Raw genomic sequence first — 24,757 nt, forward strand, 5'->3', positions numbered from 1 at the left:
AGGAGGAGAGAGAGAAAGAGAGAAAGAGAAATAGGGAGAGATGGTGAAGACAATCCGAGAGGCTCCGGGGGGCCCGGAGACAAGGGAGCTAGCTTGTCAGGAAGAAGGGGGATGAAGTCCAGTCTCTAGGGACAGGTCAGTGCGGCTTGGGGACTGATCTGCAGATCTGAAGGAGGCGGGCGGGCAGCCTGGGGTGCCCCTCACACACCTGGGAGTGGGGTGGGGCGCTGGAGGCGGCCGCGAGCCGGGGAGGAGCGCCGACAGTGCCTGGAGAGAGGCCGAGCGCGCAGCGCGGCCGCAGAGCCCCCTGCGAGCCCGGCGAGTGCCCGGCGGCCCCGCCCCCTCCGCGGCCGCCTCCTCGGCCCGGGCTTTTCCTGCGGGGCTCAGGAAGCCGGCCTAGCGCGACCGCCAACAATAGCTCGGGGCTCGGGCTCGACTCCCGGAGGGCCGGCGCTGGGCCCCGGAGAAGGGGGCGTCCGGCCGCTGGGCGCCTGCAGCGAGTCCTCGGGCGGGGCGGGAGCTTCTGTGGAGCTCGGCAGTGCCCGGGTCATTGTTGGCTGGGACTGAGGGAGCGGGAGCCGGGGGAGGAGCAGGGAAGACGGCGGCGGCGGGAGCCAGAGGGGGAGCCAGAGAGCGAGCGAGCGAGCTGGGAGGGAGGTAGTGAGCGAGTGAGCGGGCGAGGGAGGGAGGGAGGAGGTAGGGAGACAGGGAGGGTGGGAGGGAGGAGGAAAAATAAAGAGGAGAGAGCCGAGCAGGGCTGAACAATAGAGACAGGCAGACGGGCGAGGAGGAGAGCCAGCTGCCGCTGCTGGGGGACAGCGGGCGCCCAGGCAGCCCGGACCCCAGCCCCGGGCCCCGGCCCGGCCAGACAGCAGGCGGCCAGCGCCCAGGGAAGGGGCACCATGGGGGAGCCGGCGGCCGGCGCCCCCAGCCCGCCGCGCGCCGCCGCCTGAGGGAGGCTCGGCGTCCTCTGCCCCAGCCCCGCCGCCCTAGCGCCTGCCCTCGAAGCCCCGCGGCCGCCGCTCTGCGGCCACGGCCGCTGCGCCCCGCGCCCTCCGCCCACCGGGCGCCGAGCCGTCCTCGGCCCCAGGCTTCGCCGGTCCCCGGCTGCCCGCGGACACCCTCTTCCAGTCATGAACCCCCCGGAGGGGGCAGCGGAGGAAGGAGGAGCAGCCGACTCGGACGTGGACGCCTTTTTCCGGACAGGTAAGCCGGGCAGGGCGCGGGGGCTGGGGGTGAGGGCTGTTGCCCTGGACGCGGCGTCTCGGACAAGTTTGGGGAAGGCAGGCTGTTGCTGGGGAGTGCATGTTGGGGAGCAGTCCCCTGCGGTCGTCGGGGCTGGAGTTGCGGAGATTCTTGTTGTTATGGCAGTGGTGGTTGGGTTTTGGGGAGGGCGTGGGGGCTGGGAGCTCGCGCCCCTCGGCGTTCACCCCAGTTACGGGAGTCTGTGTTGGGGAGGCGGGAGGCGGTCCCCTTGGGCCGCCTTCTCCCGGAGCGCGGGGATGGGGCGATGTTGGATCACTTTGCAGCGCGCCGCTCCAGCTACCGGCGTCTCCGGCCCCTCCCTCGGCTCCCGCCTCCTCCGGTGCCTGTCAGCCCCGCTCCTGGCCGCCCTGGGCCGGCACCCCTCCTCCGGCCAGGGCCCTGGGCCCTGATGTGCAAAGAGGGGCAATGGGGACCCGGGGACGCGCAAACCGCAGACTGACAGGCAGGAGCCGGGCGGACCCGGTGCGTGTGCGGAGCCAGCGTGTTGGACTTGAAAACTGGGCAGGGAGGGCAGTGGGCGCCTCGAGTCCCCTCCTGGTCCCCCTCTTCTTCAGTTCTGGGAATGGACGAGCTTTTCATGAGACTCACTCGTTTCTGGAAGTGTGAGTTAGCGTGCCTCTCGTACACACCCACCAAATCTTTGCTTGCCTGTGATGTGTGGAGCCCTGAGATACCTTTCCAGCTTTTTGCGCCTCCGCCACCTCCCATGCCTGAGGTCTGTAGCTCCTTCTGATCCCTGGCCACACAGTTCCTTTCCCAGAATAGACCGGCCACCGCTTCTCCCACCACCTGTGGCCCCGTTTCTGCCGTGGCCAAGGAGTTCTGGTCTTCCCTTTACCTGTGGCTTCCACCAGATCTCTGTGTGTGGTTCCCCATCATCCCACATGTCTGGATCCATTTTGTGTGGAGTCTTTGACCCAAGGAGTCCAAGAAGTTGTGGGGGCCCCACACATCTGCCCTTCCTTTGGGAAAGTTGGATTAGAGGACATGAACTGGTGGGGTCAGGGGTCAGTTTAGCTCTGGAGGCTGCACATCCATCTGTTTCCTAACACCATTGCTTTGCCCTGGAGGTCATCTCTAGGGAAGGGGGTGGGGTGCTTTGCTGGGGAGATTTGTATCTTTGGAAGTTAACACTTAACTGACCCATATGTTCATCCTCTAATTTCTAGAGGAAAGAGCTGGAGGACAGGAGTTGAAACTAGGGCATGGGAAACCAAAGGGAGACCTTGTCATCCCAAGTTTGGGGGCTCAGCCTGCCCACCTTCCTTCTTCTCCCCCAACCGTGGATTCCATGTTCTTTCCTCACCCCTTGCGCGCGCACACACGAACACACACACACACACACACACACACACACACACACACACATTTCCCACTACCCAAAACATGGATTCTAAAGAGGTGTCTAGCCTGAGTTTTTAACCTGGAATCTAGGGAAGGGGTTCTGGGGACTGACAATCCAAAACCCCAGGAGGGCCCAATTGACCCCCTGGCCTTCCATCTGGGGCAAGAGTCTGCATTTTCTTAGCTCTGGGGAAAATTTTGAGATGTGAACCTTCATACCTTCTTTTTCTAGAGTCTACTTTCATCTTTAGGGGTCCACTCCATCTTCCTTTTCCTACCATCCCAACACTAGGTCCTGTCTCTCTGTCCCCCGAAGCTCAATTTCTGGAGTCTTACTTATTTCTGACATCTGAATTCACACAATGTTAATGTTATTAATGACCTATAATAGTCCAATGTGTTATTTTTCCCAGGGCCTTTCAAAATACAATGTATGGCTTATATTACTGACTCAGATCACAGAGTAAATAGCAGACTGGGGTCAGTCTCCTGTGGGACTTCTACTGGGGATACCTTCCTACCTCCTTGGGCAGCCCTGTTGGGGGTGGGTTAGGTCTGATGTATACTTAGAACAGAGGAATGTTAAATCCTCAATGCATAAAGCTGGAAATGACTGATGGCCTGTAACAAGTTGCAGAAGCGGTAGGTCCAGGACCACCACACAGTCTGTGTGGCCCTCTGTGCTCTGCTTTTTGATTCCCACCCCTCTTTCAGTCTCTGGCTGAGGCTCTTGCTGGGAATTATTAGGCGTAGAAAAGCCATGTTTCTGAACTTTCTCCCTTCTGATTGCCCACTTCTATGGAACATAGCACTACACCTGATAGTAGGTTGAATGGAAACGTATTCAATTGAACAATTGAGAAACCCTCAAACAAAATTTTGAAATCTGTAACACAAGGGTTACCCCCTTCTTTCTGGTGGAAAATTTTTCATACATAAGACTAGATTGGCAATTACTTTGTCAGAACCCTGGCATACTATGCCTCTAATTAGGCATGTTTTAAGCAATTCTATCATTTTGGTTTCTTTCTCATCTTCTTCTGATTATTTTGGTATTTTAATTTTCTTGACCAACTGATTTGAGCTTGATACCTCAAATCTTACTTCCCTGCATGTGCATGGACAGACAACTCCCCGACTCCCGGCTGCTGTTGTAATAGATTGATAGCTTCAGGATCATCTTCCTGAAAATATTCTGTTCTCAGCCTGAGAAAATGTGCTATAACTTTTAAATTTAAATTTAATTTAAAATCTTTTATTGGTTGTGGTAATGAGGGGAGATATGGGAACTCAGAATAGAAACCAAGCAACTAATCAATCAACAAGGACTTTTTAAACTTGTCTAGGAGCCTTCTGCTCCCCAATATGCTGTGGAACACAAAAGAAATAATTCCAAGTGGTTTCTGCCCTCAGAGAGCTTTTAGATTACTGCTTAGAGATTAATTAATTGTTAAGTATTAGAGTGCTATAGGTTAAAAAGTTGACACAGCTCGAGAGGAGGTAGAACCTAGGGTGGTCAAGGGTGGATGGAGAATAGGCAAAGGCAAGGGGTTTGGGGCCTTGAGGAACCTGGTATGACAGAGTGGAAGGTGTAGGTGAGGAATGGGAAACAAGGTTGGATAAACACCATAGGGATTCTTGGAAGCCAATGAGAGGAGTTTGGATTTGATTCAGGGGCAGTAGAGAATCATTATAGGTCCTGGAGCAAAGGTATATTATGGGGAAAGTTGTGTTTGGAAAGGTTAATTTGGGAGCAGTATTATTGATGAAGTAGAGAAGAAAAACAGATGGGGCCCCTGGAAATGCAAAAGTGATCCTGAACTGATGGAAGGGGCTTGGTCTGGGTTGGTAATTGAAAGGATGGGCAGTCAGGGATGACTCTGAAAGACATTTTTAGAGGTGGAAATGTGGGGATTTATTGATAAATTAGTTATAGGGGGATAAGGAGGTAAAGCCCACAAGAAAACTGAAGTAACTGAGTTGAGAGTCAGGATGGACAGGCTGTCAACTAACTGATGTCCAGTTAGGACAGGAACCTTTTTTTTGCAGGGAAGATAATAATTTTTTGCTTTGGACATGAAGAATTGGAGGCAGACATCCAAGAGGAGTTGTTTTGTCAGGAGATGGAAATGTGGGACTCAAGACAAGAGCATGAGCAGGAGGCTAGAGCTGGTGATGCTACTTTGGAAGGCCAAATGCAGCTGATGCTTCCTGAATGCATCAGCTCTCGGAGGGAGGGAGTGGAAGAAGGGAAAGGGCTAAAGGTAGATTTGGGGGAGAAACTCTTATTTTGGAAGTGGCAGCAAAGGAGACTTGATTCTGGAGAACCCAGGGAGTCAGCATGGACTCTGTTGTGATGACCAGCTGCACACAGGGTTGAGTAAGAGGAGTGCTGGGGCATGATAAAAAGGTGACCCTGCCAGCTCCCTCTGGGGGGCCACAGGATTAAAGGAAGCTTTCAGAGTGGGTATTTAGGGTAGTGAACAGGAATTAGTTACTTGCAGGGTTTATCAGTGAAGGGAGAAACAGAAGTGTGCTAACCAGAAAGGACATTAATTTCAAGAAAAGGGGGTTTAAAAAATTTAAAAAAAAATTATTTTCAGGATCAGAGCAAGTTTGGAGGTGCCAGAGAAAGCACTTGTAGAAGAGAAAAACTGAGATGCTAGAATGGTGGTTGAGTTGAACACCTGGAGAGGTGAGACAAGAATAGGTTCCCTAACACAAGTAAGAGCTAGTGAGCACATGAGGGACCTCTTTAAGATGCAAAGGAAAAAAGAAGATGAATGAAAAGATTGATGTGAGAAGATCTACCTCCATCTTTCTGTAGAGCTTTGGCCTTTGAATCCAGACATTTTCAACTAGAGTTTTTGCTGTTACTTGGGCTTCTGCCAACTTTGGGCTTAGCTCTGCATCTTTCCAACTCCCCAAATTATCTCTTCCTCTTGACTTCCTTAATTCTGTAAGTGGCATCTTCACTCTCCCAGTCATGATGTTTAAAAGTTTAATACTGTCTGTGAAGAATCTCTTTCTAACAAACCCCATTGGATTATCTTGCATAGTTAGCCCTTCCTTTCATCCTCAGGGCAACTGCCTCAGGCCAGGTCCTATTATGCCTCTAAGACCCTTCTTCTTATCCCTCTCATTTGCTCTCTTATCCCCACTCCACATTGCACCTGCAGGCAGATTACAGTTCCTAAAGCACTACTTTCATCATGTCACTACTTGGTTTATGAACCTAGAGTGACTCCCTAGTGCTTTTAGGTTCAAGTCCATACTTCACTATTCAGCTCCAGCCAGACTGCCCTTCCCATTGTCCAAGGGCACCTTGACTCACATTCTCCTTGATTCATCCCCCTGCTACTGCCATGTTCCACATTCAACTCATTTTTCATAGCTTGAGTTCTGCTTTCTTCTGGGAGCTTTCAGAACCACAGGGACTACCTCTCTAAAACACTGACTGACCGTATTCATTTTCTGTTCATCAGTGGTCTTGTATTGCTCTTTAACCCTTTCATACATGTAGGACTTATCTCGCCCATTGAAGTTAAAGGTCTTTAGAATATCATATGATTTATCAATCCTCCTTATATAGATAAAGTAAAGATGGCAAAACATAGCAGTTATTGATTCTAGATGATAGCGTATTTGTATTCACTGTATGATTCCTTAAACTTTTCTCTGAGGTAATAACCCCATCTCCCCTCAACAGGGCAACTGAAACTATCATCATATCCAGACCATACAGAAGGGAGATTTTAGAATAACAATCTACATTTATACACTTTTTTTTTTTTTTTTTAATATCACCACTCAGTCGGTGTGCATTGCTGGGCACCTAAAAAGGGAGGGTCTCTTACCTCCTGAGGTCTCTTTTGCAGCAAGGGAAAACATTTCTTTTTGACATTACGCCCAGTGCTCCAGAAGGTAGACAAGAGGCTTAATTCAACACTTATTTTCCCTTCTTAATTTTCTTTCACTTCCACCCATCATAAATTGGGTATTTAATTATGCCATTTTTCCAGGAACTTCTATAGAAGTATTGACAGAGTTTCTGGAAGGGGATATTGTTAATATTCCTAATTTTATATTTACTTAGACCATTTCTACATTTATATATTTTAGAACATAGCAGTAACATCCAGGACCACCTCTGTAAGATTTAGACTTTGGTTCATCCTTGTACCACCAATCATCAATAACTCTGTTCTTAGAACATTCATTCTATCTAGTTGTGTTTAATGGTTCTTTAGGAATGAAAGAAGGTGTTAGGATGAACCAAATCTACAGAACGAAATTAGGTGAAAGTAAGATAAGTCTACCTGACTGTAAATACTAATATAACATTAGCATAGATGAACTAGGTGTTAGTTGGCTGTTGGAAAAGGAACACTTTGAAGTTCCTTCTGGTCCTGGTACTTGGCAATTTACTTCGAGAGGTAGGCAGTGGTTCTCAACCAGTGGCAATCCTGTCCCCACCCCCAACCAGGGCACATTTGGCAATGTCTGGAGATATATTTTGGTTGTCAGAACTTGGAGGTGACAGTGTGCTGCAGGCATTTAGTGGGTAGAGAGTTTAAAGGTGCTACTAAACATTTTACAATGCACAGGACAGGGAAGAATTATCTCGTCAAAAAATGTCAATAGTGCTAAGGTTGAGAAACCCTGGCATAGTTTTGGATCAGATAGGTGCAGTACTAACTAGTGTAAGGTCTTCGGTAACTTACTGATCCTCACTCTTCTGCAAAATGAAGCTTGTTTCACAGGTTGAAAGGATTAAGCAGAAAAAAGTGTGTGACACACCTAGCAGTCTCTGATACACCACAGAGCACAATAAATCCTAGTTGTTCCTGCTGTTTTAGTTATGCAGTGAACATTGCGGCATGGGGACTGGGGGACTGGGGCATATCTGGAGGGGTGCTGGGCAGGACTTTGACATGGATGGGGAGGTGCTGGAGCAGTGGCACTATGGAGTCCAGGATCCCACATGTGGACTCAGAAGGCTAGGATTTGGGCTTCAGTGCTTTTTCATTCATTTGATTATCTGTTTGACAGATTATTTATCGAGTGCCTATTGTAGTCAGCTACTGTGCTGGGAGTGTATAAAACCATTAAAGAAAAGAATATAGAACGGGAATGGAAATGGATATAAATATACCCCCTCAGGGAGCACTTGAACTTAAGGGGTTGGAAAAGGAGAAAAAGTCTGCAAAGGAGACTGAGAAGGTCAGGAAAGAGAGCAGGAGATGAAACTCTACTCTGCTTATCTGAATGACTTGGGCAAGTGACTTTAAAATCTGTGTAAGATGAGGATAATAGTATCCCACCTCCCTCCCTTTATAGAGCTGTTGAGAGATTCAAATAAGATGTGAAAGGTCTTTATAAGTTGTACAGTGCTATCCAAATATATGTAGATAGTTTCTTCCAAATGGAATATTCTATTACTCTAAGTGCCTCTTCTGACAAGTAGCATCTTATTTAATCTGACCTCCACAGGATCTTTCTACTCCAGAAAGAAAAGAAGTCCTTCTCATTTTGGTTTCCCAGGGGGACTGAATGGGCCATCTTCTTACAACAGATTGGGGCACTCCTGTTTTCTCTTCCTCCACAAAGAATAAAATGCTAATTCCCCCTCCCTCCAGCCACTGTCCATGCCTTGGCCACATGGCCCAATGCCATCTGAAGGAGCCTAGTAAGAATGGAGTTCCTGCTTCTTGCTTCCATTGGGCTTCAGGTGGGTACAGGGAATCAGTCCCTTCCTGATTCTTCTCTGCCTGCCTGCAGATCAGACTCCACCTGCCACTTCTTTGTGTGTGAATGACTGGCAGATAAATAACTGGGAAATGACTGACAGCCACAGAGCTGTTGGATCAATAGAGCTGCTTGAAATCGCGTCTGTTGGGGAGTGAAGGAACAGAAAGAATCATTTGGGAGGACAGGAATTAATTTAGGTAGGTTAAGAAGAAACTGTTGGAGAATTAGCTTTGTCTCTTTGCCTGCTGCCCAGTGGCATTATTAGAACCCTAGCTGGAGAACATAGATATAAGGGTTAAACAAGCAGAAGAGTGAAAAGTGGTGGGTGAACTATGAACTTAAGGAAAGATTATTTATCCTCCAGCTGGGACTTGAAGGATGGGTAGGTATTTGGATAGTAGGTCTTAGATGAATCTGGAGGGTGGATCTCAAGATCAGTTGAGGGATCAGCATTGAGCTAGAGAAAGATGCTTCTTTCTCAGTAACTGGGGTGGTGTGGAGGTATCCTGAGTGAAAGTGCTTTCCTGTGTTGGAATGGTGTGTGAACATTTGTGGCTTTGTTGGGGACAGTTTATGTGACCCAAAGGATGTATGTGGAGGATCAGTGGGAGCTGAGACTAAAAAGGGGGTGATTGATTGCTTTGTTATCAAACGTTTACTAGGCTCCTAGATCATGAAGACTTTGAATGGAACCCCAATGAGTTTGGTCCTTCTGCAGGTGTTTTAGGAGTTCATAAAGGTTTCTGAATGTGGCAGTGGCATGATCAGAAAGAATGTGGCAGCCCTGTGGAGGGTCCATTGGAGTGGGGGAGAGGTTGCTGGCCAGGGCAGATTAGGAGACCACTGTGATAGGTTAGGAGGGTCTGAACTTCAAATGCCATGGTAAAAATGTAAAGACCAGGGTAGATATGAGGGATTTTGTGGAGATTGAGTTTATAGGACCTGACAACTTGTTGTAGGGGTGTGGAGGAAGAGGTAGGAATACAAGATTATTCCAAAGTTTAAAGCCTGGGTGTCTGGGAGGATGGAGGTGTCCTTAGTCAAAATCAAGAGTTGGAATTAGGAAAAGCAGCTGTGGGGAGGCATGAGGAGAGGGAGGATTTCGAGAATTTGCTTTGGGACATGTTGTACTTCAGGTGTCAGTGACATAGCTAAGGGAGGTGTTGATTCAGTAGGTGGATAACGAAGGGAGTCTGGAATTTTGGAGGGAGACCAGAGCTGGAAATACAGATTTAGTAGATATCTGAAAGAAGTTGTGGCTGGAATTATCAGAATAGATGAGATAATAAACGAAAAGCTTACACAGATTTAAGGACAGAGGGCCAAGGAATTGGAGGAGAACCAGGAGAGAGCAGTGCTTGGAGAAAATCAGATGATCAACAGGGTCTGATGCTGCAGGGAGTTGAGGGAGATGGAACTGAGCAAACACCACTGGTTCCAGAAACAGGGAGATCATTGGTAACCTTTGAAATTACAGTTTCAATCCTGTATGGGAGGTGGAATTCAAATTGCAGGGGGAATGGAGAGTGAGTGGCTGGGGAGGAAGTGGTGGGAGTGCATATAGATGACTCTTTGGAAAGGTTTGACTGTGAAGGGAAGGTTAAAAATAGTAAAGTAGTTGGAGATGGGGAACAAAATTGAAGGGAATTTTTTTTAGGTAGGGAAGATAAGTGAATACCTGAGGCGGGGCAGAGGGAGAAGGCAGACACAAAGAGGAGAATAAATACTTAGGAAAGAGAGGAGCAATTGATGGAGGAGGGTCTTGGACGAGCCTGAGAGATGGATTTCAAGGTTAGCCTAGGACTCAGGCTTGGACTGGCAGAGGGTGCTTCTTTCTTGGAAACTAGGGTAAAAGTGGACTTCAGTGAAGTCGCTAGTAAGGACCTTAGGGCATGATGTGCCTGAATGAAACTCCAGTGGAAAGAGCATCTCTGAGTCAGAGGTCAGTGCTGCCGTGCTCGTGGAGGGTAGTGCAACCTGTGAAATGGTAGGCTAGTTGATGTGGTCCTCTGGGCAAAGAAGCCTGGAATCAAGGCTAGGGAATCCAAGAAATTCTCTTAAGGTGGGACTGCTGTAGGCTGTAGTGTGTCTGCAGAATCACCTCCTACGTAGAATGAGTCAGAAAGGCAAGTGGGGGAGGTGTTAAGTGAGGAGAGGAGAGAGGAAAGCAGAGTGGAGCAAGAAGGTCTGGGAAGCCTCCTGGGGAGGATCTTCCCTGCCCATTAGGGATCTACCAGGATGGCATCTGTTCTTGAATTCCAGAAAGCAGAAACTGAGTAGAGGTTATGGAAGAGCCTCTTGCCCATTCTTCTCTATGAGGAGGAACCCCTCACACAGGCCCAGGACACTGGGCTTATCTTCCCTAGAGCAGAAGGAGACGGGACTTTCCTTAGGTTCCAGAATCATTGAATCTTAGAACAGAAAACTTACTAGCTGTGTGACTTTGTATGAATTATAACCCCTCTGAAGTTTAGTTTCTTATCTGCAAAATGGGTAAAAATTAGTCTTGCCTTTCAAGATTGCTTGATGCTTGTAGGTATATTTTGATAGTCACATTCATATTATAAATAATTATATATGAACACATTATAGTATGACTATATTATGTATAACATAATTATTAGATTACTATTTAGATGAATCCATTTTTTCAAATTATGAAAATCAAGATGCTTCAGTAAGTCCCTCCCTCCCTCACTTCACAGTATAGAGATAGGTAAGGGTATGATTTTTTTAAAGTTGGAGTTACAGTTGCTTCAGGGCATGACAGGCAAGGACTAGGGATTTGGCTAAAATCTCCACCATTTACACTCTTACCCTGTAGCCCAGGGACAATGGGCATCTTGTGGGGGTGGGGGTGCAGTACTGAGTTGGCAGCTGGACAGTGAGCCTAGAAGGGGGCCAAGAACTGACAGATGGTTAATTGGATATGACAAAAGGGGGCTGGGAGGAGGGGCATGGGGTTCCCGAGGGATTCCTGTCTGTCTACTTACTGTCCTAGAAAGAAGGCTGTGGTCAAAAGGGGGAACAGCTCCACAAACAGTTGGGGGAAAAGATTGGCAGGAATGGATGTTGGGAGTGTGGCAGTGGAAGGGGCACCAATGGGAGGAGTGTCACAGTTTGTCAGGGAAGGGCAAATCTTTCAGTATTTTCTCTATACTCCAGTGCACTGGCATACAGCAAGCACGGATTCTTGGGTGGAAAGAGATGCCTGACCAAGTATTGGAATAGTATGATTTTCTAGTCATTCTTTTGGACTCCAGTCACTGGGTTTTAACTATGAAATATTATTCTTGATGGGAACTAGACAAAGAACTAATCAATTTTAGCAAAATACTAGATTGCATTGAGTGGATCTCTTTATTCTTACACTCATTCATTCAACTGTCAAACACCAGCTGTGTACCTACTAAGTGCCAACTGGGGTTATTGCAGACAAGTCAGGAATGATCCTTCCTACAAGAAGGGCAGCAGTCTCATGGGGCTGCCTGGCATGTAAACATGACTGCAGTGTAGTATGATGAGTGCTGTAGAGAGGATTGTGCACTATATGGTGAGAGTGTAGAGTAAGGGAAAAAACTTCACCTGGATATGTGTGGGGAGATTTTGAAGACCAGATGTCTGAGCTGAAATGGATGAGAAGGTGGTAAAAATGAAGACAGTATGGACTTCATTCAGGAAGTTTGGTAATAAAGTAAGGAAAAAAATAAAATGGTAGTCAAAAGGACATTTTTTGGGAGGTACAGGTAGTATTCTATTTTTTTAATTGATGGTGTGTTCTGCTTGTGAGATTTCAGTGAGTTGTAGATTTATATGTGCAATTTTATGTATGCATATTATACTTCAATAAAAAATTTAAAAGGTTATCAGGTCAGTTAAGTTTATTATTTTTTTCAGAGTGGAAACACTTTGTTTGAAAGAGTCATAGGAGACAGTGGTAGAAACTGAAAGTGCTAGGAGGTAGTATGTATGTGGGTAGGGTACAAGGGTGAATATCAGCTTCCTCAAAAGTCAGAAAGGAGCAAAGAGCCTTTCTCTTGGATGGATGGTTATTTCTTCTTCTGTGAATATAGAAAAAGACCAGGTGGTTTTTAGGTCAGATGCTAGAGCTCTAATTAAGCTGAACTTAGTCGTCTTAGTGAGTGGGAGCCAAGGTCATCTGCAAGCACTGAGAGATGCTGAGAGCTGGCAAAGAGAGGAGCCAGACTGAACCATTTTCTGAAGACTAAGTGAGAATTACATAAAAGGACGATTTGTCCAGTTGAGTTCCGAGTGCACTGGTATGCCAGGTCCTGTGTGCTGCTCTGCCCTGCAGGCTGTGGAGTGGGGATGAGAACAGTGGACTCCCGAGTTCCTGAGTGGTAACTTGGATGAAATGTCTCGGGCGAATTAGCTGTGTACCAGATTTATCTGGACACGAGCCTCTTCCCAAATCCTTACTGAACACCTGTGGCTGTGAGACCTGTTGGAGGCCTTGCTTTGGGAAATGTTCAAGTCTGGTTTTTCAGGTATGCTTTATCTACTTTTTACTTTGGACTTGCCTGTATGCTTTTCAACACCTAGTTCAGTGCTTGGCAGATAGTACTTGCTTAGTATTTGTCGATTTGATTTTTTAAGAGTTACTTATTGGTGTGTTGGCCATTTGGCCGTCTTATAATAACACCATATGCTAAGGAAATGAATCACTTTTGTGGACAGGCAATTCTACCTGGAAAAGACTTAAGAAATTAACAGTGATGTGAAATACAGCTATCTGTTGAGTCTGGAGTAGTCAGAAGGGCCTCTATTGTTATTTGCTTATAAATATTCACATATTTTATAGGCACTGAAAGAATAAATAAAGATGCCCTCTCCTTTTAGAAAAACTCAAATAGGAAAGTATCAACATGCAAATGGACTAATTAATCAATATCGAGTGAGTGTCTGAGTATGCCTTGTATTATCCCAGATACTAAGAGAATTACTAAAAGTGAGTAGCACATGGTCTTTATCTTGGAAGAGTTTATGGTCTTGGATTAGGAGGAAAAAAGCTAATTGGAGATCATTCAGCAAGGGAGTTTCATTAATGCATTGACTCATGTAATATGTATTTGTTATCTGTAAGCTAAAAGTTAATTTAAATAAGTAGTAATATAAGATTTCATTAAAAGAGATTCATTTTTAGGTATACTGTCACAGAATTCTTAATTTTTTAAATCTTTTTTTAAGTCATAGATGGACACAATACCTTTATTTGATTTATTAATTTTTATGCAGTGCTGAGGATCAAACCCAGTGCCTTTCATGTGCTAGGCAAGTGCTCTACCTCTGAGCTACAACCCCAGCCCTTAATGTTTTATCTTGACTTTTTTTTTTTTTAGTATAAAGCATTATTATAATGCTTGGCTCATTATAGAGCATTTGAAATATATGATGAAGTATAAATTAGGATAGAAAAGCCACTGTAATCCCATCACCCAGAGAGAACCCCTATTTGCTACATTGAAATATTTCTTTTTGTTTTTATTTCCTATGTGTATTCTCTCCCTTGATCCATTAATTTTAGTTATTGAATTAAGATAAAAAATAAATTGGGAGGAGAAGACTTTTTCATAAATAAAGTCATTTTTTCCAATTAACTTAAATTTATATAATACACTAGAATACATATATCTCATTGAGCTAAGTAAGACATCACTACACCAATTAACCTTTTTATGGAGATAATTTAGGAAGATAAAAAGATCCCTTGGTTGTTTGGCAGAGTAAAGGCACTGACACTTATTGTAATAAAAAAAATTTACCTGAAACAAGTACAGAATGTATGGCCAAGAGTGAATACTCTTTCTTCCTCCCTAATGTTTGGATAAATGCAACAGATACATGTACTTGTTGCATGTACAAGTCCATGTTTATACAAATGCATGGCTTTCTTATTTTATTTAACAAAAAGAGGATTGTGCTATACCTGTTACTCTGCAACTTGTTTTTATCACTTTATAATTGTGGACATTTTTCCATGTCAGTACATGTAACATTACCTCATTTGTTATAAGAGTTGTGTTACATTCTGTTGTGAGGATGTGCCACATTTTATTTAACCATTCTCCTTAGGGTAGACACTTATAACCCAGATTTTGTGTAGACTAGTGTTTGTTCTGGGGCATTATTTGGTCCAGACCATGCTAAGAAGGGACACTCAGTTTTTTGATCCTTTTCAAAGAAAGACAACTGTGGGGTCAGGATATTTCCACTGCTTTTATCTTCAGGAGAGAGGGAGAACAGCTAGTCCCTGTTCTCCAAGGGATAACTTTCTGTGAAATGTTTAAGAATGCTTTGTTTGTGACATTTAAATGAACGAAAAGAAGCCTCTCTTTGCCTCTTTTACAGGGTGCCTTTAAGTGAATTAGGAACCAGATTTGCAGTCACAATTAGCCAAACAAGCCACATGTGTTTTGTGGGCTCTATTGTAAGTTCATTCCAACATTGCAATTATGCATAGAAGCACTTTAAGTTGTCTGTGCACAAGCCATAGTCTGTGATTGCTTAGAAGAATCCAAGGATGTGATTCAGGAGACTTTGGTTTTCAATTCTACCCACCACTAAATAGCTCTGTGACTTGACCAAGCCAGTTAATATGTCTGGTTTTACAGATGGGAACTCCCTTTCCTCATTTGAAGAAAGAGGTCAGCATAGTTGCTCTGCCATCTCGTAGGAATAATGTGAGATAAAGTGAGGTGATAGAAGGAAAATGCTGTGGAAAAAATTGCTGACTAAATGAGAAGGGACGTTGTCAACTTCTCCTCCAGGGTCTCCTCTGGTTTTGAGTGTGGTTGAAAGCTGAGCTGGGGGACTCTGATGGGAATGACAGCTCGTACTGTGCTTAAGGACTGTATGTTTTTTCATGTCTGGTAGAAATTGGCAGCACTGGAGATGGAGTGAAAAGTTTCATGATATGTTCCATTTGCTTTTGGAAGAGATGTGCATATGAGTGGAAAAGCAACTCATCTAACTGCCCAGAGTGGCCAAGGGTTTTTTTCTGTTGGGTGACAGTGTAGTTCAGTTGCACATTTCCTATTATCCAGATGTGCAAAGAAAATGTAGCTTTTAAATTCTTCTAAAGTGGAGCTAATTCATCTGTCCTTACCCAATTTTGTTCTTTTATGATATACTGTTTCTTTTATTTGCTGGATTATTCTCTTCTGGATGACTGTTTCTTTTAGGTAAATTGCTCAAGTTGCTTAGATTTTTCTCCTGTTCCCTACTTCTCTTCCAAACATGGTCTGGGTGTGTAGGGGTGTTTGCGTGGAGTGTGTTGTTTGTGGTGGGGGCAGGAGCTGAGGCATGCTAGCTCCACTGCTTTGCTTTTTGCTTCAGTGGGCTGGTCTGGTCTGTATGGGCGTTTGTGAAGGTGTGGCAGAAGTGTTGTGTTTTTGGAGTATTGTGCTGATATCCAGCACTAAAATGACTGATATCAAGTCATTACTATTTGGAGTCGAAGTCCCTTCACAAAGCAATCTCATCTGTCCTGACTCTCGGCCTTTCCCTGATCACTGACTATCTGAGTACCATCACCAGGGAGCAAAGACAGATGTTGATGTGCAGTTTGTGGTGTGCTGCCTGTGAGAAGACAGGAAGGTAGAACCCCTGCAACTAGCTTACCTGGCTAGACACAGGCTCTGGTCAGTGCCCTGGTTTCCTTCACTTTCCATGATCCCACATGGATCATAGCACTGGATGGGAAGTAGCCATTCTCCTAGAGTATCCCTGCAGCACTTCAGGGGTGCCCTTAGGTTCTCAGCTGCTATTGCACCGATTGGGCTATTTTTAAAGCTTCCCTTCCCAAACTTTGGTTAGATCTTGAAGTGAGAGTGTAAATAGAAGGAGGCGGGGACCCTGCTATCTGCTTTAGACTCAGTTTTCCCCATGTTCCCTAGACGCTTGAGGGAGAGGGCTTTCCTTCTTGTCTTGTGGCAGGGATCTCCCTCATGTCAGAACCAGAGTACTTTCCATCTCTGGTCTAAAGTAAGCCCACTGGCCAGGTCCACCCAGCCTGGATCTTTATATGTTCATAGGAGCTTGAGAATTCAAGCTGCATACTAAAAAATCCTATTTGAATATCAACAGTGGAACATTGACATTTTCTCTTTGCCTGCTGCTATAACTATCCTAAACTTTCCTGAGGCAAATAGATACTTCTGGTAGCGTAAGGGGGAGGTTAAATATATGTAAATTTGTGAAAAAGAAGAAAGTACATTATATTTTTAAAAATATACCCTAGTTAAAACAATAATTTTGGGAAATGAGTTTAGAAATGAGGCTTCTAAGACTGCAGACTGCCTTCCTGGGGATTCTAATCATTTACATGCATGTGTTTATGTGCATATAAACATGCGAAGTCGAGGTGTTGTCATTCTTTCAGCAAGCATTTAGGGAACACTTGGTACATACCATGTGCTGTGGTGCACAGGGGATTGTGGCATAGTCTCTGTGGTTAGGGGCCTCCTGTCTTGGAGGAATGGAGTAGTGATGAGTTCCACATCGAGCTGCACTGCTGAGACCTGCTTTCTAAGAAGCTGATGTTTCAGTCTGGTAAACATGACTAACGTTGAAGGTACCGGCCTTCACTGGGTCTGGTTTTCCCTTTACCTTGCTGGTATCTGCTTTCTGAGTCGTTTTTGCCTCCTCAAATGACTGGTTCCAGTTGGTTTTGCTGTTTTCAAATAAGGTTAACTCCTTTAACATCAGTGTAAATGCTCATGAACATATATTCTATAGAAAGGATGTGGTAAATAACATCCTTTGAATCAGTAATGGATAGAAAAGTGAAGTCAGACTTAGGGCTCCTGTTCTGCTGCTTCTGTTGTAGAGTTGTTTGTTCACTGTTGTTTTAACAAAAATTTCACCTCTTTGAACTCAGGAAAGCTTCTGTGTTTATGTACTGTTCCCACTCCAGGGATCTGGGGTTCAAACCTTGCTAGGAGCTGTGAGTAGTGTTTCCAGTTTGGGAAGAATGGGAACTCTGTCCCCTGTAAAGGTGGCAGAAACTGCAAGACTGGCAAACTAGGCCATGCCAGGCACTTCTGGAGCAAAAATAAAGCAGCAGTGAGCGATGGAGTCAGATGGTTGGTTGGAGTGGAAGAGCAGTGGACTGAGTGTCAGGAGAATGGTGTTGCTATTGCTTAACTTGGGCAAGTCCCTTTTCCTTTGTGAGGCCAGGATCAACGCTGAGCTAGATGGCCTAGGATGCATCCCCCACCCACAGCATTTCCAGCTAAATGGATAACATGGGGGAACAGGGAAGCCAAGCAGATAAGAACCAGGGGCAAAGCGGTTTTGGAACTTTTCTGTCCTAGTGCTCTGGAGATTTTTCATTCTTTGGAGGCCCTTTGTTTCTGCAGTTTAAGACTGCAGAAGTTCCCTGATGCCAGAGCTCATAAAATGACCCAGAATTTTTCCTTTGTGAAGAGAGAAACTGATCTCCCAGAGAGAATCATTCTGATGGTCAGCAAGTGGCCTCAAACCATTTTGACCCTTATAATTTTTGGAAAGAAGGTCCATATTTCTGGAATTTCTAGGACTGTGTTGGAAAGCCTAAACTCCCTCAGCCTGTTCTTTTCGTTCCCACATCTGCAATTAGTGACACCCTAGGTACTTTTTCCATGGACTGCCTCTCTGCCCACTCTTTCAAGGTATGAGGAGGACTAACTTATTGGTCTTCTTTTCAGTCCATGTCCTTGAAATTTTCTTCATTTGAGTCAAGTAGAAAAGATGGTGCAAAGCAATCCAAAATCTTTTTCTAGGGCACGGACAAATCCAGCCCAACTCCATCATCTGTAAAGAAGAGACAGGGTAATCAAATTGTTCTCTTACTTTTACTATTCTTCTACTTCTTCTCAACCTTCAGAAAACTCACATTTTGGTAGAGGGAGGAAAAATAAATCTTTAAAGTACACTAAATCATTCCAGGTACACGATAGGGCCATATTATTGACTGGCAGGGACAGAATAGGGGAAGGATATGGTGGTGCTACTAGAGTGGGGGGATACCTGAATGGCATTTGGAAGATGGGCACATTATCCAGAGTGACATGGTGAGAAGGCTGTTTCCTAGTAGAGGAAGAATAATGGACAAAGACAAAGAATTGAGCAAAGATCATGGAGGATTAGAGGATTGTAGAGTGAGAGGGATGGAGATGCATGCACGGTCTTGGATTTTCGTATTCCAGGATTTAAATTTTATCTTGTGGACAGTTGTGGGGGGGTTAAAAAGTATTTTAGATATTAAAGCAATAGAATAAAATTTTTAACAGGCCAATTTAGGAGCTTTATGAGATATATCATGTGGAAAGGGGCAAAACTGGAGACAGTAATTTAAGTTAGGAAACTATTGAAATAGTTGAGGATATAAGAAATGTAATGGCAGGGGAGTCCACTGGATTTACTATGTAGTTGATGTGGGGTTTGAAGGAGAGATTGAAGTCTCAGATAATCTCCAATTTTTGGCTTAGGCTATGGGAAAAGGGTGATGGGCTTTCACTAAGCCTGGCACCACAGGAATCACATAGGACATAGGAATATTTCTCAAGCCATTATAGCTTTCTATTGTAAAGGGATTTTAAACTGCCCCATTCTTCAAACTCTCTAAACATTTTGAATACAAAACATAAACCACCCCCTCACACATCCAGAGTGACTGATGGTTGAGCAATTATATACTTAGATAACTTTTCCTCTGAGAGTAGAAGTCTGAATGCCTGTGTGCTTGCTTGTATGTGCTGTGTGCATGCATGTGATGTTGTCATGCTTCGGGTGCAAGTGTGTCTGCTCCGTTTATTGCACTGGGTTCTTGACACAGTATCATTTTTCAGCATTAAAATTCCCGTCACCTCCCAGAAGCACTCCCTTTAGGATCCATTTCTGCTTGGCTTGGTGTACACACACATTCCAGTGGGATTGATTTCTTGTGTCAAATTAATTTTTTCCCTTTCCAGGGAGTGTGTCTGCCATGTGCAAACTGGGGAAATCCCCAGGCCTCTTGCCAAATGCAAAGCTCTGATAGAGGGGTCATGTTAGGCTTGGGTCAAAAGTTGGCCTAGATAGCCCATAGGGCCTGCATCTGGATACTTAAGCTAACCTTTCCAGCATGCTTCTTGCTGCTCCTAGGCATCAGGAAAACTTGAGGCTAGGGCAAGATGGCTGCAAAGGAGAGGCTTGGGTCTGGTTGGCATCAGCTGCTGTAACACTTTTTCCTTCATGTCCATCTTCCTGTTACTGCTTTATTTAAAAGGCTAGAGAAGTATCTGGATGTAAATGGAGAATGTTTTGAATATCTGTCTTTCCTAGATATTCAACTGCTGTGCAAACTTTACAGACCTCTGGGGTAATTTTCCCTTTAGCCCCATCCTGAAGCTTCTGTGTAAGCTTTAATTGACCCTTAGACTGTATCTGTCATCCTTTCCCAGAAGGTAACCCTAGCCTCATGGTACCCAAGCAGCCAGCCTTGCCACATTTGCCCAACTCCAAACAGCAGATCATGTACCTTTAGACTGTCTTTCCCTAGTTGGACTCACTAGTCAACTGTGCTGCAGTTGGTCTGCAGTCTAGGCCAGCAGTGTGGTCTAGACTATACTGTACATGATGAACTAATGGATTTCTGATTAGCATCTATTAACTTTAACTCAACTTTGTGGGTTGTATCCATTGTTCCAATCAAACTTTCTCTACGAGACTATCATCTGTAATCTAGCTGAATATAGCTCTTTAATTAGTAGTGGAGGTTATGGCAAATAGCTTATTCAGCTAACCATTAACCTTCAAGACCTTTGGAACTTAAGAAAGCTGGTGAATTCCTCATCCCAAATAGTCAAATGCTTTTTTTTTTTTCCTTTCCTTAAAAGTCTTAATTGAATTTTTAAAATACATGATAGTAGAATGTATTTTGACATATTATACATATATGGAGTATAACTTCTCATTAAACTTCCATAGTGTTTGGTGTAACAGTTACTTTTTTGGGAGGAAGGGGGTATTTGGATTCTACTTGCCAAAAACTCTACACAAATTGATAACAAATGATTTTTAGCATTTTCTAAGAGATTCTGTGATACATCACTTCAAGTATCAGACTTATATAATTTAATTCCTTATAATTCCCATAAAATCTGACTGGAATGTCTGTTTTTTAGTCAGGATAACTGGGCTGCTAGATGAGTTCACAGAGGTTTGCTGTTAGCCAGAATAGTTCCTCTTCCCAGCTTCTGATGCTACCAAACATGTCTCTTGAATCCAAAAGGAGGTCATCTAATTTCTTCTTTCTACCCTGGCCCAGTTTCTAAGCTCTTATAGTCATCTAATTCTATCTAGTTTTTTGAGGTATTTACTTGATTTGTCATGTATAGAGGTTTTTCTCTGAGACCTATTTTTAGACCATCTTAATTATTCCACCTATCATGTTTCTGGGCATTAAATAAGTATATTTGTGATTTTTCTTGTAGAACTGGTTTTTTCCTGTGAGAAAAACCAATGTAGCTCTCCAGATGAGGTTCTCTGTGACAGACCCATGGCACAGCGTGTGAGCATGAGCTACCTTAGTTTTCCCTGATTTCCCAGAGTCATAGAACTCTAGATTTGGCAGGATCTGACTACACAGGTAGTACCACAAAATCTAGCCCTAAGTCTCTTTAGCTGGAACAGAAGGACAACTCTCTGTTTGGTGTCATTTGTGTGTGTGTGTGAGAGAGAGAGAGAGAGAAAGAGAGAGAGAGAGAGACAGAGAGAGAGACAGAGACAGAGACAGAGACAGACAGTCATAGAGACAGGACTTTTTCCGTTCTTATGCATTTGTTTCTGTATCCAGGTAAGCACCTTATTCATTCCTTCTAGGACCTTAATACAGAGGCTTTGTTCTATGGGGCTTTTCCATTTCTGGACTATTGGATTCAACTTGATCTTCCCATATATCAGCTTGAATGGTAAGAGCCTTGTGAATTCCTGGGAAGCCTTTGTGCAGGTTAAGAACAAAGGAGACAGTTTATCTCTTCAAGTGTCAGGACACTTAACCCTGTGTTTTTCCTTCTCCTTCAGGGTTGTTTGACTTTTTGCCAGCCCATGCCTTGCAGGTCCTGTGTATGCAGTAGTTGGGATGCATACTCCAGGCATTGCTCAGCTCTTGAAAGAGAATTTGGATGTGTTTATCTTTTTTGGGAGGAAAGGAGAATTCCAAGGACAAGGATCAGTAGAAGTCTGTCCTTCTTTGAATCCAAGTAAAGACCTTCTCAAGTCTTTGGCTGTGCATTCTGTGGCTTCGGTGTAGTTCAAAGGGTTGTGTCCTCAGTCTGGAGATCCTGCTGGTACTCTCAACTGTGCACTGGCCCCTCTGTGATTTTGAGAAGGCCATTACACCTAAAGACCTGAGATTTTTCACTACAGTGTGAGATGCTGAAATGGTAATTGCTGAGGTTCCTTCAGTCTTTAAGTCATGGAATCTCTTCAAGAATGCACTTAGGGGAAAACTCTCCTCTGCTTATCTCAACTCTGTGAAAATACCAGTCTTACAAAGATTGTCTTAGGCCTGGGAATCCCTGTTCTCACACATGACACACAAAATTCACAATAAACTGCCACCAGCTGGTATCTGTCCCTAGTCATTAGAAATCCAGGAACAACAATCCTCTAGTCTTGCCAGTCCCTGGATGAGCTGTACAGAGTAAGTTCTGAGCCAGCTACACTATCCTTAGTTTATACTTCTATAGGACCCGCCAAATATTTATGGACTTCCAAAGAAAATAGAGTCAATAATTTTAAGGTAGCCACAATCTATATATATAACAACTGGTCTTAAACAAGATTTTGTTTCCTCTCCTGGTCTGTAAAGAGGATTTTTTGAAAAGGAGAAAAGTTTTGTTTGAATTGTCTCAGAACCTCCAAGTTCTCTAAATTGGATATTTGGCAAATTATTTTCCCTAGAGTTATCTGCCTCGGCTGGCCCTGCCAGATCCTTTCCCTCCCTGTTAGAGGGAGTTTTAACTTCCATTGATTTATTTCTTACCACATTTGGCTTGGTGAGGGACTGTTGGGAGCATGATCTGATCCTCAGACTACTGCTTTCTCTGGATATTGTCTCTAGGATATATCCTTATCTTTTTCTTAGAGTGATCAATTCCCTAACTTCACATCATCTTCAGGTGTGAATGCATTATTCTGTAAGCTAGGCAGAGAGTGAGGAACTGGGATTGAGGAAACAGAAGCAAGTTTTAAAGGTCAAGAAGTTCTCAGGGTTTATAGAATGACTGAGAGTCTGAACCAGAGGAGGAAGCCAGGCCAGAGTGTACTCCAAAGTCAGATTTAGGACAGTCAGGGCCAGGGAAAGGTAAAGACCAAGAAGATGAAATGGTGAAATGTCAGTTGAGAAAGGCAGGAAACAGACATTCGGCAACCAGGGCATCTGCAGAGGTGAAGAAATAGGAGAAGAGGGGATACAGATGAGAGTCCCAGCCACAGCAGTCTTTGGTGACTGAAAAACCACCCTGCTCTTGCCCTGCCCTCTGCATGTGCAGGTGCCAGCTCCCAAGCAGAAGGAGCCTGGGATGGATCTGTGGAGTCATGAGAGCACTTGGCTGGGCATAGTTCTTGACGCTGTCAGCTGCTGTTTCTGTGCCTCTTTCTGGATCATCTTGTGAGACTCCACCAGTTCTAGAGCTCATGGACCCTCTGTTCTCTCTGTTCAGCAAGCAAGTGTTCAAGCTTATTCCCTAAGCTCGTAGTTTCACTTTGAAGGTTCAAACTATCTGACTCCATTAAGAGAGTGAGACTCTGGGCATCCAGATTCCCCAAAGAACATTATCCTTTAGCCCAAGGGCTTTTATATGTGTAATTTCCCCCTTCAGTTCAAGATACACAGTTTATATGTGATCATCTTTCTCTTGGCTGATGCTGCATCTTTGAGTTTCTGAGTCCTTGGGCTGGGTTAACTCATTTTGATGGGTGGTACAGATGCTCTTTCTGGCCACAAGTAGGTTGTAAACCAAAGAGGTCCATTTATCTTTTTGCTTTTATCCTTCACCAAGAGAGGCCCTTACTGTTTTCTGACCCAAACTCCCCCAGTTACCTTTTTCCCTTCTCAAGCGTGACAGTTTTGAAGCCACATCTCTCCCTATGATGACAGAGAGCATCAGTCTTACCTGCAGCTTGGCTTAGCACTGCAGCCTTCTTAGCTTTGACCTGCAATTGGATTTTTCTGAGAATTTCTTATTAGTCTTGATTCAGCCCAATGAAATCTGTGAGCTTCCCTCTAGAATCTGTCTTGCATCCTTTACTCATAGACTTAACATCTCCTTCAACCTTTTCCAAATTGAACCATTCATCTTCCAAGTTGAAGAGGAAAGCATCTAGATTTATTATTTATTTTTTTCCTAAACATCCAAGTTAAAGTTTGCATTTTTAAGTGACTTCTTAAGTGTAATGTGAGGAACTTCACTCTGCAGTGATTATTGTTTTGTATCTGGTTGGATCCAACTCTAATTCCACTGGCTTTGTGCAACTTGAAATTCTCTTCCTTGTCCTCTCTCAGAGACTTTCAGCATATAAAAGAAAGGGAGTGTGTAGTGCAGAGATTCCTTGGTTCTTAGCATCTTAATTTTTTTCTATGGCACCCTTAGGTTAAAAAATAATACTAGGATTGTTGATTAAGTTGTTAGGTCTAAACAACTTTATATACTTAAAATGTGTAGTCATTTGGAAAATAATACACATAAGATGAAAGAAAAGAATTTTTCTTGTTTTTTGATAAATTTTGTATAGTAATGGTATACAACGTATGTTTTGAAATATATATACATTGTGGAATGGCTAAGTTGAGCTAATGAACATGTGTATTACTTCACATACTAATTTGTGGTGAGAACACTTAAAATCTACTCTCTTGGCAATGTTCAGGTGTACAAGCCATTGTTATTAACTGTAGCCACCATGTTGTACAAATTTTTTGAATTTATTCCTCCTGGCTAATGAAATTTTGTATCCTTTTACCAACTTCTCAATCTCACCAAGGAAAGTATTTTTATTTCATTCTTAACTAACCACAGTTTCTTACTAATGAGATGAATGTGCCTGTTGGGCACTGCACAACTTCTCAGATGTTGGAATCAGATTGGATATTTCTCCCCTCATTTCCTGTTCCACATTGATTTTTGTGCTAGGCTTGCTTTTTATTATAGCAACTGCCCCAAATCCAGTTTTGCAAAGATATGATGTCATTGAAAGGAATGAGGTACAATTTAATGTAGAAACAGGCCTATCTTGTGCCGGAAGCTCATGCGATGTCTCATATGTCAAGTGTTCATGTGTTTCCCTTAAAAATCTAAACATCCACTGTGACCAGTCGAGCCGAGCTTGTGGTTGAGGAACCCACAGAACT

General features: G+C 44.0%; 1 protein-coding gene across 20 annotated transcripts in view; it reads left to right on the top strand.

The window, feature by feature from the left end:
- The first annotated feature begins 740 nt into the window (after positions 1-740).
- The window catches only part of KALRN (kalirin RhoGEF kinase), a 647,130-nt gene continuing 623,113 nt past the window's right edge, over positions 741-24,757 (top strand). For all 20 annotated transcript variants that reach the window (XM_079156104.1, XM_079156093.1, XM_079156099.1 and 17 more), the window contains exon 1: positions 741-1,206. In XM_079156104.1, coding sequence (XP_079012230.1) covers positions 1,134-1,206 — 73 coding nt within the window. In that variant the 5' untranslated portion in view covers positions 741-1,133. The remainder of the gene's footprint in view (positions 1,207-24,757) is intronic.

This window comes from Sciurus vulgaris (assembly GCF_902686455.1).
Source record: "Sciurus vulgaris genome assembly, chromosome: 10".
Lineage (NCBI taxonomy): Eukaryota > Metazoa > Chordata > Mammalia > Rodentia > Sciuridae > Sciurus > Sciurus vulgaris.